Source organism: Elephantulus edwardii, unplaced genomic scaffold (assembly GCF_000299155.1).
Source record: "Elephantulus edwardii isolate Elephantulus edwardi_28Jun2011 unplaced genomic scaffold, EleEdw1.0 scaffold00074, whole genome shotgun sequence".
Classification (NCBI taxonomy): Eukaryota; Metazoa; Chordata; class Mammalia; order Macroscelidea; family Macroscelididae; genus Elephantulus; species Elephantulus edwardii.
The window spans coordinates 7,405,456-7,424,664 of record NW_006399824.1 but is presented as its reverse complement, the minus strand read 5'-3'; the positions used below and the strand labels follow the sequence as shown (position 1 = coordinate 7,424,664).

The window sequence follows — 19,209 nt, the reverse complement described above, 5'->3', positions numbered from 1 at the left end:
TTGAGATTGGTTCAAGATAGGTCAGGGTTCAGAGAGTGACTATGAGCTGTTGTCAACCACACGACATTTAACAGCAAAAAATCATGGCCTAGTCACGCTACCACATTTTATGGAGAAGGAAGAAAGAAGTACAGTTCATCAGAGTCTTTGTGCAGAAACATAATATATACATTTTTTAAATTAATTTTAATGAAAGTTTACAGACACTTAGGCTTTCCATTCTTTCATTCATTGTTGCACTTTTCTCCCTGCCCTTCCCTACCCCCAATTCACTCTTCTCCTTGAAAAGTAAAAGAAAAACTTGGGGAGCTCTGGTGGCCTAGTGGCAAGGAGCTGCAACTACAATCCCAGAGGCTTACGGTTCGAATCCACCAGATGCTCTGCCGGGAAAGGAGGGACAATCTCCTCCTGTACCAGTCAGAACTGATTTGATGGTACACTCACACAAAAATAATAAAATAAAATAAAAAAAAGAAAAACTCTTTCATTGTTATGTAATCCCTCCCCCTGAGTCCACTCCACTGTGCAGCCTTCATTCTAGACTCCTGTCATGACAATAACACCCAATCACATATTCCTTTTAAACAGTTCTCTTCCTCATCTTTTTCAATGTAATAAACATCATTCATGCCCTCCTCCTCTATCTTCCCTCAATCTCAATGTCAGTCCCATTTTATAACAGTGACCCTATGCAATATTTGTCCTTTTGTGACTGAGATATTTCACTCAGCATAATGTTCTCCAGGGTCATCATTTTGTATAATATTTCATGAGTTCCTTGTTTTTCAATGCTTTATAGTATTCCATTGTGTGAATTTGCCAGAGCTTCTCTATACATTCGTTTGTTGATGGGAACTTGGGTTGTTTCCAGATGTTTGCCGTTGTTAACAAAGCAGCAATAAACATGGATATGCATATATCTGCTTGGGTGGCGGTTATGGTTTCTTTAGGGTAAATTTTCAGTAGTGGAATTGCTGGGTCAAATGGTATTTCTATTTGCAACTTTTTGAGAAAGTACCATACAGCCTTCCATAGTGGTTGCACACTCCCACCAATAGTGAATAAGGGTTTTAGTTTCTCTGGAACCTCACCAGCATTTGATGTTTGCTGTTCTGTTAAATTTTGTTATTCTTACTGGGGTAAGATGCTATCTCACGGTTGTTTTGATTTGCATCTCTTTTAGAGCTAGGGATTTTGACCACTTCTTCGTGTGCTTGTTGGCCATCTGAAATAAATATTTGATAATGACATGTCAGACAAGGGACTTATATCTAGAATTTATAAAATACTCAAGCACCACAATAAGATAAAGGTAAATAACCCAATTGAAAACTGGGCACAGGATATGAATAGACACTTCACCAAAGAAGACATTCAGATGGCCAACAAGCACATGAAGAAATATACATATATTTTTATAAGCTCTCAGTTACTTTAGATGTATTCATAGCTGGGATTTTAGGGGGAACGTGCTGCCATTAGTCATAATGACTTAGGAGTTGGTGATTTTTACAGTGACTGTAACAATGGGCTTAAGTATAGCAGATATGATGAGGATGGCATGGGGTAGTGCAAAATTTATATCCATTAGTCATAGGGTAACTATGAGTCGCAGTCAGCTCAATGGCTTGCATTACACATCATGTTGCTAACCAAAAGGCAGATGGTTTAAATTCTACGCCCAATCCAAGGGAGAAAGATGAGGAACCTCCTATAAATTTTGACAGTCTCAGAAACCTCAAGGAAGGTCATTATGAGTTAGAACTGACCCCAAAGTATTGGGTTTGGATCTTGGTTTACGCCTTTGGGACCCGTTGCTAATGATGCCTCAGTTTTATCAAACTACTCACCTTTGGAAAATACAAAAAGTTTCCAGAGGTTCTTATAGCCAATTCACTTAAAATCAACTACAGAAGAAGGCAAACTTAAAAGATTTATACTATTTAAACCTCTCCAACGTGCTGAAGAGAAATGAAGTCAATTTAAAGAACAAGGTGCTCCTAATCCATAAGCAATAGTCTTTTAAATTACTTCCTATGCGTCTCAAAGCTTAGGATGGCAGAATAAGAATCGATGCTTATGGTGTTGGAAAAGAATATCCCGTGAATTATGGAAAGAACAAACAAGTCTGTCTTGTAGTAAGGATAACTAAGATGCTCCTTAGAAGCAAGGATGGTGAAGCTTTATCTCTCATCTTTGAGTAAACTGTTAGGAGGGGCTAATCCTTGGAAAAAGACATCATGCTGGGAAAGGTGAAGGGTCAGAGAAAGAGAGGAAGGCCAGGAACAAGAAGGATTGAGGAAGTGACTGTAACAATGGGCTGGAACAGGCAGATATGGGCAGAAACTCTGCACACCTCAGGCCAGGCTCACATCTGCTGTTCATTGGGTTGCTATGAGCAGTCATCGACTTGATGGCACCAGCCAATAACACCAATAGCATCATGATGAGGCAGATGGTATCAAGTTTTGTTTTGCTGAAGAATAAAACATGAACGAGTAGTCACAATGCATAGAAGCAAAAGGTGAAGCTGAGAAGACAGAGATTTCTCATCAAATATGTCACTTACAATTTCTCAAAAAATGCCTGCTGCAATTGTAAAAGATTTTCACTGCAGTAGTTCTTTGTAAATGATGACAATCAGTACAGTCACTATTCGACACTAAGCAAAATGTAGCATCAGCTTGGGAAAGAAATACAATAAAGTAGATGTTATTTAAATAATAACAACCATTATCCTAGGCTTAATATGTGCCAAACATGATTGCAAATGCATTATAGATATTAGAATTACTTATTCCTCAAATCATGTTTATGAAGTAAATTTTAAGTATCAGGTCCATTTTACAGATAAGAAAACTAAGGCACAGGAAAAAACCAACCCAAAGTTATACAACTAATCAGCAGTAGTCATTATTTGAACCCAGGTACCCTAGTCTGTATTCTTCACAGATAAACTATTTTTCTCTAGTTTCTATAATACTTCTTTAAATACATAGAGGAGAGGCATTATACAACTCTAAGAAGCAATGTGTTTATTTTTACTCCCTATCCCAGTCCCTCAATCAGACTTATTTTCACTTGACTCATTTTTTAAATTAAAACAACCCCGTTATTGAAGCAATATCATTTAATGAGTATAGATTCAGATGTTAGAGGAATGAGTTCCGAATCCTGGCATTGCTCCTTGTTAGTTTTATGACCTCAATTCAGCTATCTCTCCAAGTCTCAGTTTCCTAAGAGAGCCTTGGGGAGCCATGGTACTCTACTGTGTACAGAGACATGAGGTTAACTTAAAGATGACCCTTGTCTTGTGGTTTGAATCCACTAGTCACTCTATGTGAAAAAGATGGGCAATCTCTTCCAGTGTAATTTACAGCTCCTCCTGAGAACCCACTGGAGGGTTAGTTTTGACTTGATGCCAATGAGTTCAGAGTTGAGAATGGAACCTAATTCACAGACTAGTTTAAAGATAAAACGAGAGAGCCTGTTTAAAGCACTTCAAAAACACTCAATAAAACATGTAATAAATAGCAGCATCAATAAACTGTGAACCAAATGATGTCTTGATCCTTCTTTTGGCAGCAAGAATGGTTTATTTATCATCTAATTAAAATAAGACAGCAACCAAAACAACAAAAACAGACCAAGACACAAGCCAATGATATAAGACAATTATATCTTTTGTGGGAAAGCCAGAAAAGAGATTAGTCACTTTGATTCATGTGTCATTAGTTCTCTCCTCTCTTTCAAAATAGAACACTGTAGCATCCTGAGACACCTTGAATAATATAATGATAGTGATTCCAATGGGTCAACTAAGCAGTTAGTGCATCTCTGTGAAAAGCTCATTTCAGTTCAAAAGCCCACATTGAGGTTAGGAAAAATTGACACACAGTCTGTGAACTTAATGTCAAGCTCCAGGGGCGGGGGGAGGGAAAAAAAAACCCAACTCCGGGCAGCACATGTTTAGCGATTAAGTGGACGCAGACAATAAAGACACTGCCAACTTGTAAAACAAGCCTGGAGAATTACAGAAAACGTTGCTAGTTATTGATTACGGTGACCATTCAGTTGCCATTGAGCAACCCCCGAAGAATCATTCATTTTCCAGCAGAGAGGCTGCTCATTTGCAAGATAAAAGAGAGGCATTTCTGCACATGCCCATAATGTTCTTCGCCACTGGGGGCAGCTTTACATAAGACTGCATTCACTGAAACCAAAGCAACAGTCCGAGCAGCTTTCAGAATGACAGTCTGCAGAAGTGAGCCGAGTGTGTGCAGGGCACGGGGCTCTCCAGCCTCTGGGGCTCCAACGCAGCTCTGTGGCTGAACCGGCGCTCACCACGGAGGACCGCCGGGCTATGGAATACAGATGTGACAGCGCAGGTAGCCCCACGTTGCCTGGAGGAATACATCATGCTTTCAGATAAGAAGAAACTGTAGAAGCCAGTTTGGTTCAAATTTTTTTTTTCATCACCGCCCCCCCCAAAAAAAAAGCCAAAAACACTCAGCTGTAAAGATGCAAAAACGTAACATCCATGAAGATCCTATTACCTAGGAAGATTCTGATGTTTTGCTGTGAATGCGGTGTTGGGATTTATTTGTTCTTGGAGTGTTCTGCGTGGCTGGCAAAGAATAATGTTCCAAAATCGGTCCATCTCCCAAGGGGTCCAATTTTTCTTCCTGGGTGTCAGCGAGCCCTGACTCACCACAGCACAGCTGACAGGGGCTGTTATGACAGAGGCCCCCTAAGCCAGAGCAAAGAACGTAAGGACGACCTTTGAACAATACAAAGGATGGGTATGTTTTACCATTTTTTCTCCTTATTTTATTCTTAAAAAATAGAATAATGTATTAATTCTGCCTTAATTAGTTGTAAGATTACCTTGCTCATCTCTAAGGCTCTGCATTCAATTGTTAAGTGGATACATTCATTTCCTTGCTTAACTATTTAAAAAAAAAATCCCTAGAGATAATTCTCTTTAAATCACATCAAGATCCTGTGAGATGTTAAATACTCTTTTATTTATAGTTCCATTTATTATAAAAAAGAAATGCAAAAATATGCTTATGTTTGCTTGCTGAAAAAAAATGAATGGATTCTTTTGTGGGGGGATAACTTTTCTAAGTTGTTTTTATTTCCAGGTTTCAATGTCATTAGGCTACTGAGCGGATCAGCTGTAGCACTGGTTATAGCCCCCACTGTCTTACTGACCATGCTTTCTTCTGCTGAACGAGGATGCCCTAGGGGCTGTAGGTGTGAAGGCAAGATGGTCTACTGTGAATCTCAGAAATTACAGGAGATACCGTCAAGTATATCTGCTGGCTGCTTGGGCTTATCCCTTCGCTATAACAGCCTCCAGAAACTTAAGTACAATCAGTTCAAAGGGCTCAACCAGCTCACCTGGCTGTACCTCGACCATAACCATATCAGCAATATTGACGAGAATGCTTTCAATGGAATACGCAGACTCAAAGAGTTGATTCTGAGTTCCAACAGAATCTCCTATTTCCTTAACAACACCTTCCGGCCGGTGACAAATTTAAGGAACTTGGACCTGTCCTACAATCAGCTGCATTCCCTGGGGTCGGAACAGTTTCGGGGCTTGAGGAAACTGTTAAGTTTACACCTGAGGTCCAACTCCCTGAGGACCATCCCGGTGCGAATTTTCCAGGACTGCCGGAACCTGGAACTTTTGGACCTGGGATATAACAGGATCCGAAGTTTGGCCAGAAATGTCTTTGCTGGTATGATCAGACTCAAAGAACTTCACCTGGAGCACAATCAGTTTTCCAAGCTCAACCTGGCCCTCTTTCCCAGGCTGGTGAGCCTACAAAACCTCTACTTGCAGTGGAATAAAATCAGTGTCATAGGACAGACCATGTCTTGGACATGGAGCTCCTTACAAAGGCTTGATTTATCAGGCAATGAGATCGAAGCTTTCAGTGGGCCCAGCGTCTTCCAGTGTGTCCCCAATCTGCAGCGCCTCAACCTGGATTCCAACAAACTCACATTTATTGGTCAAGAGATTTTGGATTCTTGGATATCCCTCAATGACATCAGCCTTGCCGGGAATATCTGGGAATGCAGCAGAAACATTTGTTCCCTGGTAAACTGGCTGAAAAGTTTCAAAGGGCTGAGGGAGAACACCATCATCTGCGCCAGTCCCAAAGAACTGCAAGGGGTCAACGTGATCGATGCTGTGAAGAACTACAGCATCTGTGGCAAAAGTACCACGGAGAGGTTCGATGTGGCCAGGGCGCTCCCCAAGCCCACGTTCAAGCCTAAGCTCCCCAGGCCCAAGCACGAGAGCAAACCCCCCGTGCCCCCCACGGTGGGGGCCACGGAGCCCGCGCCAGAGCCCGATGCAGATGCAGACTCGGAGCACATTTCTTTCCATAAAATCATCGCGGGCAGCGTGGCCCTGTTCCTGTCTGTGCTCGTCATCCTGCTGGTCATCTACGTGTCATGGAAGCGGTACCCTGCCAGCATGAAGCAGCTGCAGGAGCGCTCCCTCATGCGCAAGCACAGGCGAAAGAAAAGACAGTCCCTCAAGCAAATGACTCCCAGCACCCAGGAGTTTTATGTCGATTACAAACCCACCAACACAGAGACCAGCGAGATGCTGCTGAATGGGACGGGACCCTGCACCTATAACAAATCAGGCTCCAGAGAATGCGAGGTATGAACCCTTGTAGTAAAAGCGCTCTTAAAACCTGGGAAATAAGTGGTGCTTTATTGAACTCTGGTGACTACATGTAAAGGGAACGTGGCGGCCCCCCTTCCCGCTTCCCTCTGCCCTCCCTCTGCTGGCTGGGTCTTCCCCTGTCAGTTTTAGCACATTCATAATACCGGTCATTTTCCTCTCATACATAATCACCCCATTGAAATTGAAACACCACAATCAATGTGATGCTTGAACTCGGGTTTAATAGAATGCCTATTGTATAAGACCCTTAACTGATTCCGTTAATGTCACACTTGTTTTAAGAGAAAACTTCTTTCATGAGTCAATGCCCCACATCTATGTGTTCTCCTTGTGGTGGGACAAAACCCTACATTTCCAGCAGGCTTGCAGTCCATGGGCAACCAAGGGGAACTTGAAGGAGTCCAGGTGCTTGGGAGTTGGAGGGACTTTTAGGTGACTAGATTGCAGGAATATTTAGAAACAGAGCCTTAGAACAAATGCCTGACTGAAGAGGAGAAATGTAGAAAATTCCCCAAACGTAGGGCTGGAATAAAGCAGTGCAAGGAGCAAAATCCCAGGGGTGTTTGATTCCCCATAAAGGATCACCTGAGGAAGGAGTTAGAGGTTTAAAATGCTGTATATTGAGAATTGTGAGGAGATGGTAAAAATGCAAAGTTTCAGAGCAGAAGCCTTGTCTCTGAACAACTCATCCCTGTAAAATCAGACACAAGGCTTCACTGCTAATTTTTTCCCTATTCTGTACATTTCCAGAAAAAAAATACAATGAAATCACCAGGAGGCAAATTTGAGGAGGCAGTTCTCACTCCTGCTCCTCTCCTCACATGAGGGAGTTTTCAGAAATGAGGTTTGCAAATGAGAAGGCAGCTTGCTACATATGCATGTGGTTGGGAGCTTACCAGAAATTCTCTTTGCAGCTCTTTCAAAGACCCTAATGTAGTGGGCAGAATCATTAGCTCTGTCCTGTTCTCCTGTTTGGGATTTGTCAAGCTGCCCTGTGCTGTTCCATTCTGTGCCCCGACACACACCAGTCCCCAGCGACTGATACTTTATTTAGATGCTTTAAAAGAACACATTCCAAGAGCATGAAGGCAAAAGATGATTTTGATAACACCTTAAATGAATGTATAAAATATGTCCTAAAGGGGGAGGGAGGAGGGGAAAATGAACAACCTGATGGCAATTGTGTTATGCTTTTCTGTCGCTGACATCACAGTGTCCCTATGTTCATCCGTACTGTGAACTCGTCCACCAGTATGATTCTGTATAGTGCCTGTTGAAAGTCTGCAGTCTGCCTGCATGTTTTTCTGTCACTGGTGAAAGTGTATTGACTGCAGCACAAATATCATAGCCCCTGTGTATCAGTAAGTTGGACCACAGCCCATTAAGATTTCGGAAGAATATCTTTAGCCTGCAATTGTCTCTCATTCTCCAAAATGAAACACTCTTTTACAGGAACTAAAATCAGGCCTGTAATATCTAGGCTGTTTCATTTAATTTGGCTTGACACCTTGATCCATGTCCCTGTTCCTTCAAAACAGAATCACTGCAGTAAAAAAGGGGGGAGAAAAAAAAGTGAATGGCTATTTTTACCAGCATTTCTCATATAGTTTGGAGGCTTTAAATATGCTGAGAGGGAAAATCTAGGCACATCACCATGAAATAGAAGCGCAAGGAAGCCAGATGATTAAAAGCAGAGTTTTAAAAGCAATAAAGAAAAAAAAAAAGAAAAAGGACATTTAATAGAGTGGGTTTCTCAAGGATACTTGGATTTTGATTAAATCTTAGCACAGTTGCCAGTTCAGAAAAGTATAATTGCCACAGTATCTTGAACCCTTGAATAACTGTGGCTATGCATTTATTGATGGCAAGCAGTTGCATCTTCCTAATTGATTAATAATGCAGGTTCTTCCTTACAGTACTATGAACTGGATGGCTGAGCCTACTGCAATGTTTTTCAATGAAGTTGTAATCTTACCTTTTAGCAAAATATGTCAGTAATCACATCTTCCATCTAAAACTGAAATTACTTTTGGTTGACCTCATTTTTTTTAAACTGTACTGAAGATGAATGTATTAATTAAATGCAGTGTTAAAGTGAAAAGGCCCATTTTTATTCTTTGATGACTTTCTGCCTCATTTATGATGGACAGCAAACAGGACTTATTTATACCCATGTTTTGAAACCTTACAATTCTCAGTGCTATGGTGCTATTAACATATATAAAAATGTGCTTTATGTATAAAACAATGTTTCTAAAAGTCAAAGCCAGTCATGTGTGAGCTGTGATGTAGGATTAAATGAATGACCAACATGTGGAGGGCTAGCCGTTTTAAAAAAAAATCTCACTTTAACTGCTTATAAATTTATGGTAATATGCAGAACCAAAAGAAAATCTCTTGTAGGAAACAACATTTTAATCTAGGATATGATATCACCAAACTAAACAAATTTTTTAAAAGTTCTTTAGCCCTGGTGGGAATGAAGCGTCTCTAATTACTATTAATCTTCTGAATGACAACATGTAATTCTTACAAGTCCCTACCACACATTTAACCTAGGGCTGAGAAAGGTTCTTCTGCTCTGAAGTTGTTACTTTCAGCCATGTCTCCATACAATTCCCAGACCTATTCTCACAGTTCTTTCAAACCCTTAGCTTATTAGAGAAATACAATCGAGATTCATTTTGTTTCAGTGCAAATTTATGAGAATTTCTTTTACTTCCCTCAAAGGAGACAGCAGTTAAATAAATGACCTGACCTGTTGATTTATACACTTGGGTGCGTAATGGATTCAGTCAGTACTTCCAATGCTTTACAGCGCAGAAAGGAAATCAAGCTTAATCTCTTTGAACTACATGGTTTTTTCCTTCCGTTTTTATTAGCCCCAGTACACATAGTGCCACCACAGTACAGTTAATAGGCACCGTCTTCTTTGCAACACTTATACAAAATATATCCTTTTTAAATGAGTTTGTATTTTCCAAGGATGTTGATATTACATCTTTTCAAAGAATTTAAACCATTTTTCACTTGATCTGGTGAGTCAACTACCTAAGTAGACAAACAGGTTAGGGGAGGTATTTTGTGGAGCAGCATTGCCCTCTAGTGGTTACCATGACAAACCACCGCTATTCATTCTTTTAGGTTTTAATCCTACATTCTATGTAAACGTAATTTACATTATATAGTTGGTGATCTGTGGACCCAGTTAGAATTCTATTTGGTCCAGTTGCCTTGGCAATACATTTTCAATGGCATTTTTGAAATTTCTATTCTACATACTGACTTTTTAAAATATGTCAGAACAGAGACCATAGAACAAGAGCTGAGAGATAGAAAGAAGTGTCCAAGCATAAAGAGAACGAAATAATGTAAGAACAATAGACTGGAAATATCCTAAAGTATTTCTACCCATCATTGTTGGCCAAATATCCTGATCGTTTCATTAAGCGAGTTAATGCCTTCCATTGGTAGGACACTGCAATATAATTTATTAAGGAATACGAATTTCAGTGTTAACATTGAAGAAATCGACTTCCGTTGTACACAGGTTGATAGGAATATGTGAGCTTTCCAATCAGGGAGTCCTCCACTTCTGGCTTTAGAAAGCTCCAGCTTGCTGATCATCCCAGTGACCTGCGCTTGGCCCCATTGCTCACTCTCTTCCTTCCCACCCCACCCCCACTTTCGGCCAGCTGAAGGCTGGTGCTTCTCTCTGACAATGATGTTACAGTCTGAGAGGTGATGATTCATGGATAATGCAATTATGTTCTTCTGAGGAAGGATAATGCAGAGTCAGATTCCTGCATTTGGCAGAGGTCTTTCCAGTGCTGTAGGTGCACGAGAAAGAGCTTCAATTCCCTTGACATTTACCAAGAAGAAAACTTCAAATAGTTTATTTAAAATATGAATTAGACTAGCATCCCAAACAAACATTAGACCATGAAGCCCAACATAAAAGGAGTCCTAGGCATTTGACAAATGAGAATTAAACCATGAGAAATGGAGGGGGGTGGGGATTGGGAAACTGTGGCTTCTTCTAATTCCTTGCTCCCAAGCTTCTCACTATGATTTGGATCTGTTGTAAACCCATACCTTTTGTTATGCATTCATTTTCTTAAGCTACCCATGTAGAAAAGGAAAGACAGAGTTTTGGAGGCTATTAACTGGAAAAAAAACAACAACAAACCACTAGTAAATCTGATTCATAAATATCTTAAGAGGATAAATGTAAGTTAAATGGCTCCTGAAAATTTTTGTATGAGATGACTTTTAAAAACTAATTATTTATATATATATAAAATATATTTATAAATATATTTATAGATATAAATATATTTGAATGTAACTTTCTCTAATTGTACTACCCTGTAGACTTAGTCCCCAACTTTCCTTAGATGCTAACATAACTGGGAATTTTTTCTTTAGTTTGATTTTTGGCTAGAATAAAAAAAAAAATTACCAAGTTGATCTAAGTAAAAAGAAATAATTTATTATTTATTCATTTATTAATTGTGAAATTATCACAATCATGAATGATATAATATGGCTTTTAAAGAATAATTCTTATAACCAATTTTCTCTAACACTTGCTAGTCAAAGGATCTTTGGAAAATTGTTTAGCTTTCCTGAATTTAAGTTCCCCATCTGTAAAATGGGTCTGACTTCATGGAGTGATTATGAGGAGAAAGTATAAAATAAATTTTATAACATTTTAAAACTGTAACTAGCTATTCTTTTCAAAGAAAATGTAGTCAGTGAATTCTAAATTTATCTTGGGTCAAAAATAAATCACCAAACTGTATGTTACAGGAAACCAAACCCATTGTTTTCACGTGTAGATGATTTATAAGACTTAGAGACAGGCCTAGAACTTAATTTATCTTTAACCTTCGGTTTTAACCAAAAAAACCCCACACACATAAGTTCCTACACATCATGTAATTTAAGATCGTATCAGTCATTGTCACAATGTACTAATGATGAAACAAAGATATCAACCATCTTGGTGGTAGAGCTATCATCCATACTAAGTCAAAATTCTAAATGTTTCCCAAATCAGATCAATATAGCAAGGGTTCGAAATCAACAATTTTCCCATCTCTTCTCTAATACTTCTGTTTCTAAGCTCTCCTTATCTTCATACTAGTTAAATAAAGCTATGGCAAGACAGCCTCATTTGATGGAAAAGTTACTTGCTCACAAATTCCCTAGAGATTTTCACATATTACAGGTTTCAATCACATGTCTGCTCCTTATTTTTCTGTCAAAACATTGGACCATATATCTCCTACCTCAGATATTCTGTTAATTTTTCAAGTCTCTTAGTAGTGTTCTGTGCTGTCAGTTTCATCCTAACCTATAGGACATGATACTGCCTCACAGGGTTTCCTAAACTGTAATCTTTATGGGAGTAATTCACAAGATCTTTTCTCCCACATAGGAGCTGGTGGGATTGAACCGCTGACTTTTCAGTTAGCAGAGTTTAGTTACCCAGTGTTGCTATATCAGAGATACCAGAAATAGATGGCTTTATTAAGCAAAAATGCACCGTCTTATATATTGAAAGCTAGAGGTCAGTCCAAAGTCAAGGTATCAGCTCTAGGCAAGGCCTTCTCTCTACATCAGTTCAGAAGGAAGTTCTTTTTTTCCCTTCAGCACCTATAGTTCCACTGTCCTTGGAGACATCTCCATGTGCCTTGCCCATGTGCCATCCCAATCAAGGAACTTCCAAGCATGCTGTTGTTATGTGCTGTCAAGTTGGAGGTGACTCATAGTTGACCCCCCTGTAGATGTTCAGTATCTGTAAACTGCAGGGGAAGAAATGGCCCATCTTCTCTCGAAGGGTGGCTAGTGGCTTCCAGTCACTGGCTAAGGGGTTGGCTGTGCAACTTCTTACTAGTAAGCCATGCATAAAAGCCTGAATTTAATTAGAATTGGTTTATTCCAGGCAATTCTTTCTTCATGGTACTAAGGTCCTACCTCCCATTGAGATGAAAGATACTACAGGCTCCCTTTACATTCCACTCTCAATCCTTTTACAACTGCCTGATACCCCAGATACTGGAGGATCATGACAAACCTTCCACCTTTCATATACATATTTTGGGGGACACAGCAACCTCTGACAGCAATTGCTTATTGAAACATTTGCACCACCAGGGCTTCTAACTTATTTTATTTGGTAAAAATCAATGTAATGGCCTTGGATTTATGCAAAATTTAAGAGTATTTTGGGATTGTTTTTTTTCTTTTCAAGAATAATCAAAATAATCACAGATATAACACATCGATAGGCCTGGTTTTACAAGTATAAGGTGTTAGATATGTTTACCAATTCTTGTTAACTTAAATAGATATAAATTGTCCCTTTTTAACAGCTAAATTTCTAGAAAATCTCTAAAGAGCAGAGGTAGCTGTGCAGTGATGTGAGCATTTGGGAATCCTAGGGTGTTTTAGTCATAGGGTAATGGGTAGATAGATGCTCTTGACATTCTGTCTGCTCTGCAATCCTGTAATTCTCTTCCAATGTTCAGAGTTATTTAAGAACAAGAAGAGACAATTAATTTTGCAACAGAGGAATTGTCTGTTTCATTGACTATGTGAAGGCATTTGACTGGGTAGATCACAACAAATTGTGGCTAACTTTGAGGAAAATGGGAAACCGAAAACACTTGATTGTGCTTATGTGAAACCAATTCTTGGACCAGGAAGCAGTCCTCAGAACAGAGCAAGGAAATACTGCATGGTTCAACATCAGGAAAGGGGTGCATCAGGGATGCATCCTATATCCATATATTTCCAACCTGTATCCAGAACAAATCATTCAGGAAGCAGGGTTTTATGAAGAGGAATGTGGCATCAGGATTGGAGGAAGACTCATCAACAACCTATGTTATGCAGATGACACAACCTCACTTGCTGAAACTGAAGAGGACCTGAAGCACTTGCTGCAAAAGGTCAAGAACTGTAGTCTTCAATATAGATTGAAGCTCAACATCAAGAAAACAAAGATTCTAACCACTGGGCCAATTGGAAGCACTATGATAGGTGGAGAAGTGATTGAGATTGTTAACAATCACACCTTGCCTGGCTCTACAATCAACACTCTTAACACCAGCAGTTAGGAAATCAAAAGACGAATAGCATTGGGAAAATCTGCTGCCAGGGACCTCTCCAGAGTGCTGAAAAGTAATATTATTCTAGAGACTAAGGTACACCTGATCCAGACCATGGTGTTTGCAATTACTTGTTATGCCCCAGAGAGCTGGACAATGACTTCGGATGCCTTCTAATTGTAGTGCTGGAGAAGAGTTTTGAACATACCATGGACTGCCAAGAAAACAAATAGGTCTGTCTTGGATAGAGTGAAACCAAGTTTCTCCTTAGCGGTTAGGATTTTGAAGCCCTGTCTCACAAATTTTGGGCACATGGCCAGGAGAGAAGGACATCTTGGAGAAGGACATCATGCTTAGAAGAGTGGAGTGACAGTGCGGGAAAGGAAGGCCAAGATGAGATGAATTGAAATAGTAACTGGGGCAATGGGGGTTGGTGTGTCAGAATTAGTGAGACTGCCTCAGGACAGGACAAGGTTCAGAGCTGCTGTACATAGATTGGGTCGCTATGAGTCACAGGTGACTTGAAGGCACATAACAACAACAATTTAAAATTGAACTTCCTTATTGAATAATAATCTAATGAGGGAAAGAGATACACTATCCAGAAAATGAAATGTAATGAAAATTTCTGATTTTGCTAACAATTCTCTATGTATTTTTGTTTTCAAGGGTTTCTACTTTCTCAAAGAAGGAATTTCCTTTATTTTCTTCCGTTCTTAAATAGTTGCCTTTGAGTGAACAATAGTGGTATAGTCCTTAGGGAGTTGCACTGCTAACCCAAAGACTAGTTCCCTGATGATTCAAATCTCACCAGCAGTTCCTCAGGAGATAAGTGAGCAGTCTCCTCCTGTGCAGTTCACAGCCTTGGATACCTATTAAAGGGTCATCACTGGGGAAGCAGACACCAAAGCCACAAGGTCTGAGTTTTTATATGGAATAACATCCTAGTTCCTGTGGCCTAGTGGCAAGAACCTGTGCTGCAATCCCCAGAGGCACGGTTCGAGGCCACCAGCTGCTCTGTGAGAGAAGGCTAGACAGTCTTCTCCTTTTGTGGTTAACTGCCTCTGAAAACCCACTGGAGGGTCAGCTATGAGTCGGTTCCAACTCGACAGTACACAATAACAACACATAAGTAAACTCAATGTGTTTATTTCATTCAAAGTGAGCCTATGACCAATGGAAAAGTTACTTACATTCAATACTAGATCATAAAACTTAATTTAAACCTAGTTGACTTCCTCTTCTTTCCTAGACAGGCTCCAAACCACCTCTACCGGATCTTGTGATTTTCAATGGGAACAAAGAAAGAAATAAAGCTGAATTACCAGCCTGGCAAATAATTACTCTTTTCCTTCGTTGGGTGGTATGGTGTTTCATTGCTCACCAAAGTCAGGGGTTCACATCCATCTGCTACTCTGACACCTGATGAAAGGGCTTTGAGAGAGATTTGACTTGGCCAAGTGGGTGTGGATACCTTGCTATTTCTTGTCTTAATTCCTAGAAAATGAAATATATGACTTGGTTTGGGAGTACCAGAAATTCAAATCAAAAATATTTCCATCAAGTTGATTCCTATTCATAGAGACCTTATACGATAAAGTAGAATTCTTCCATAGGTTTACCAAGATTTATCTTTGTGGAAGCAGAATGCCACATCTTAATCCCAGAGGGTAGCTGGTAGTGTCAAACCACCAAAGTTCAGAGAATAGCCATTTATTTAACCACTGTGCCATTGGGTCCTTTACATGGGAGTTCTCAACTGTTCTTCACCTATTAAAAGAGTGCCGACACTCAGAATTCTATCTTCTCAGGATTAAAATACAATTATTTTTTGTCTCACATATAAGATTATAGGACAAATTTACAAAGATTATTTCTTCTAAAACTTCATCAAACTGATTATATCCATCCAGGACACAAGATACATTTTGCCAGTAAAGAGAAAAGGACTTCAATTAAATAGAAATACTTATTCAGCACTTTTGATATTAAAACATATTAATGAAGTGGATGTGAGAAGAAAATGACCTCAGGCAATAATGCAATAGTGAGATAGGACTGGAAGCAGTATTCGGGGTTTGATAGGATGGTAGTACATAGAGAGGAAAAGAATGCTTCTTACTGTGTGTTGGATAAGAGTACTAAAGATCCCATGGACTGCCAAAAGAATAAACAGATATGTCTCAGAGAAGATGCAGCCAGAGTGCTCCTTGGAGGCAAAGATGATGAAGGGTCATCTCACATACGTTGGGCATGTTGCTGGGAGGGGGCTGTTCCTTAGAGAAGGACATCATGTTTGAAAAAGTGAAGGGTCAATGAAAGAGAGGAAGACCTCAACCAGATAGATTGACACAATGACTGCAGCAATGGACTTGAGTGTGACAGAGATTGTGAGGATAACACAGGACAGGACAGAGTTAGATCAGTTGTTTATAGGATCACTAGGAGTCATTATGGATAACAGCAACTAACAATAACCAACCACTGGCATCAATCCACTAGACTTTCTGAAGGAAACATTCTTCCTTCTATTCCACTTGATGAAATCAACCTGAAAGTTCTGTTAGAAGATCTTTCCATAAAGAAGTTTAATGGTGACTTTCTAAAGACAATATTAAGGTTAGAGCAGTACAAAAAGCTTTAAGGAACTCTAATAAACATGTGATAAATTTAAAGCAATGAAATCTCTCTGCGTAGTTTAAAATATAAGCCAGTAGTAGCACTTGAATATTACTTGGTATGTACTCATTATTATTATGGCTTGAGCATTATGATTTCTTGGTTAGCATCATAGAATGATGTTTAAAATGGAATATTTAAATAACTGTATAGCAACGGCCACATTAAATAAGTACTGGTGTTTTCTATCAGGCAGGATGTTATAGATGTCTAGAAATAAGATTTTACATCCTCATGAATGAATGGTTTCTATTTTATCACATATTTTTAAGTGTATATATAGCAATCATCATTGTTGATATGTACCATCAAGTCTCAATTGACACATATCTGACCTCTCCAGTGGGTTTTCAGAGTTAATAAATTGCATGGAAGGAGAGTGTTTCTCTTCTTGCCACAGATGAATCTGAACCACAGCTGATTTGAACACTGGGTTGACAGCTCAGCTCCTTCCTATGAGATCTCCATGTAGTAATTGGGTCCTTATTATGAACTAGGAAGATGATAGATAGATAGATAGATAGATAGATAGATAGATAATTGCATGATTTGGCAAGAAGTCTTGTATCTTTTATAAACTCAAATAATTTTTTAAAATATAAGAACAGCATTTTTCTATTGAATCTCCTTTTTATAAGATTTATCCATTAATCCTATAGTTTGTTATAGGACTGCCCTAAAATAATTCATACCTCATCCCCTCTAGTATTTACTTAGCCAGATTATCCAACCCCTCAAAAAATTATTTCTAGGTAACTTCTCATTTGGACGGGGAGCCCATGTGGTCTAGTGGGTGAGGAGCTGCACTGCAAAGCTCACCAGCTGTTCCACAGGAGAAAGGCAGCCAACCCCTCCAGTGCAAATGACAGCCTGAAAACCCACAGAAGGTCAGCTATGAGTTGGTTTCAATTCAACAGCAATGATAGTGAGTTTAATACCATTGGAACAGCCTTCTGCTAGCTAAATTCTAGTCTGCTTCTTTAATGTACTTCCCAAACTGTGGCTTCCACTCAACCCCATCTTATGGCCATTAAATGTCAGCGTGTACTTAGTCTTCCATATTTTTACAAGAAGAACTGAGTAGTAAACTATAAAAATCTACATATATTTTTACGATCTTTATCTTGGTCTTTTTAATGGTCTAACACAGATGTGTAGGGTCTTTATTAGTTTACACTAAAACGCAAAATCACTAAGCAAGCTATAAATTAGAAAGAGAAAAGGTCATACCAGAAAACATTAAAGCCAATATCTTGTGTTCTATTTCTAATCTTAATAGCAATTCCAAGTGATGGGCATTGTTTTTCACATTTGTGGTAGGTGATATTGTCCAAATGTTCCATCATACTCTTGAACTTAAGCTTCGTATTTATTTCTCTTGTTTCTGATTCTAATGGAGAGCAGCTCTTTTTTTTGCTTATTTTGATACCTTTTCTGTTGCTTTCTGCCTGTAGATTTATTTGCAGTTCTTCAAGTCTACCAACTTTGTCTCTTTATCCAGAATTCGGAATCATTGTTTTTTATTCTATTACAAAGTCAGGAAAGTAATTTGTCAGCTGTATGCTTGTAAATATCAGACCAACAGCCCAGGTTTGTCTCTAAATTGTTAAGTCTGGGAGGTTGGCCTTCTGTCTTCCCAGCATCCCATTTCTATGTATTTTTTTTCTTTTTTATTTAGAAGGATTATTGGTGCTGAAATTCCTTCATCTAATTGTCCCAGGGTTTCTTGGTTCTGTACTTGCCAAATATTCCTTCCTAGATGAACAGCAGTATTAAAGTACTATGTCTTCTAAAGGCACTTATATTTATACAAAGGCTTTTAGATAAAGGTTAAAAAATCTTGTACTAAGAGCAGGCATAACCAGCAGGTTGGGAAAAGTACTTCAGGGGACACAAGGTTTGGCAAGGTTCTCTGAAATTATTCTATTCAAATACGGCTCTATTTCTTTTTTAAATATGATGTTGGTTCTTTGCAAAGAAATGAATGAAGGGCAAACAATCCTTGTTTTAACTAAATACATATATATAGTTTGGAGAATTTCTCCAATAAATTGACATTGTAATTGAGCTTGTTCTTTTGCTTTCCTCATTGAGAAACAGTTCTTTCTGCCAGGAAGAACTCGGCCTGTGGTGACCCAGGTTGGATTCCGGTGTTGGCTTAATAGCTGCAAAACCTTTAGTCTCAGCTTACTCTTCTTGAAAGCAAACAAGCAAACAAAACAAGATCATCACCGTTGAATGTTCCATGAGAGCAAAGAATTAACAATCCTTGAAATGTCTGTGAGCCTGTGTACATTTGTCTAGGCACATTTCATAGGTTTATTTATTATTTATAAAGATCTAATGAAAATTAAATGGAATAGCACAGAAAAAAATTGCTTAGTACCACATTTGGTATAGCTTTCTTCTTTCCTCCATTACCTGCAGTTTGTGAAGAGTTAGGAATTTGAATATCATGATATCCTTTAACAGTGGTATACTGGTTATTACTGTTGTCAGGGATCTTTGAGTTGCTTCTAAGTAATAACAATTCAATGTCCCACAAAATGGAACATTGCCTGTTCGCTGCCGTATTCACATGTTGTTGTTGTTGTTATGTGCCTTGAGTCGCTTGCGACTCATAGCGACCCTATGTACAACAGCCCTAAACTCTGCTCTGTCCTGTGCCAATCACACTGTCTCTGACACTCCCATCCCAAT

The 19,209-nt window shown here is 39.1% G+C and overlaps 2 protein-coding genes across 2 annotated transcripts in view; one reads left to right on the top strand and one right to left on the bottom strand.

Moving 5' to 3' along the window:
* Positions 1-19,209, bottom strand: part of CTNNA3 (catenin (cadherin-associated protein), alpha 3) — a 2,453,748-nt gene that overhangs the window by 1,433,147 nt on the left and 1,001,392 nt on the right. The window lies entirely within an intron of this gene.
* LRRTM3 (leucine rich repeat transmembrane neuronal 3) lies at positions 4,269-7,010 on the top strand. Its single transcript, XM_006889021.1, has 2 exons — positions 4,269-4,802; positions 5,148-7,010. The coding sequence occupies exons 1-2, from the start codon at positions 4,799-4,801 to the stop codon at positions 6,689-6,691; spliced, it is 1,548 nt and encodes a 515-aa protein (XP_006889083.1). The 5' UTR covers positions 4,269-4,798; the 3' UTR covers positions 6,692-7,010.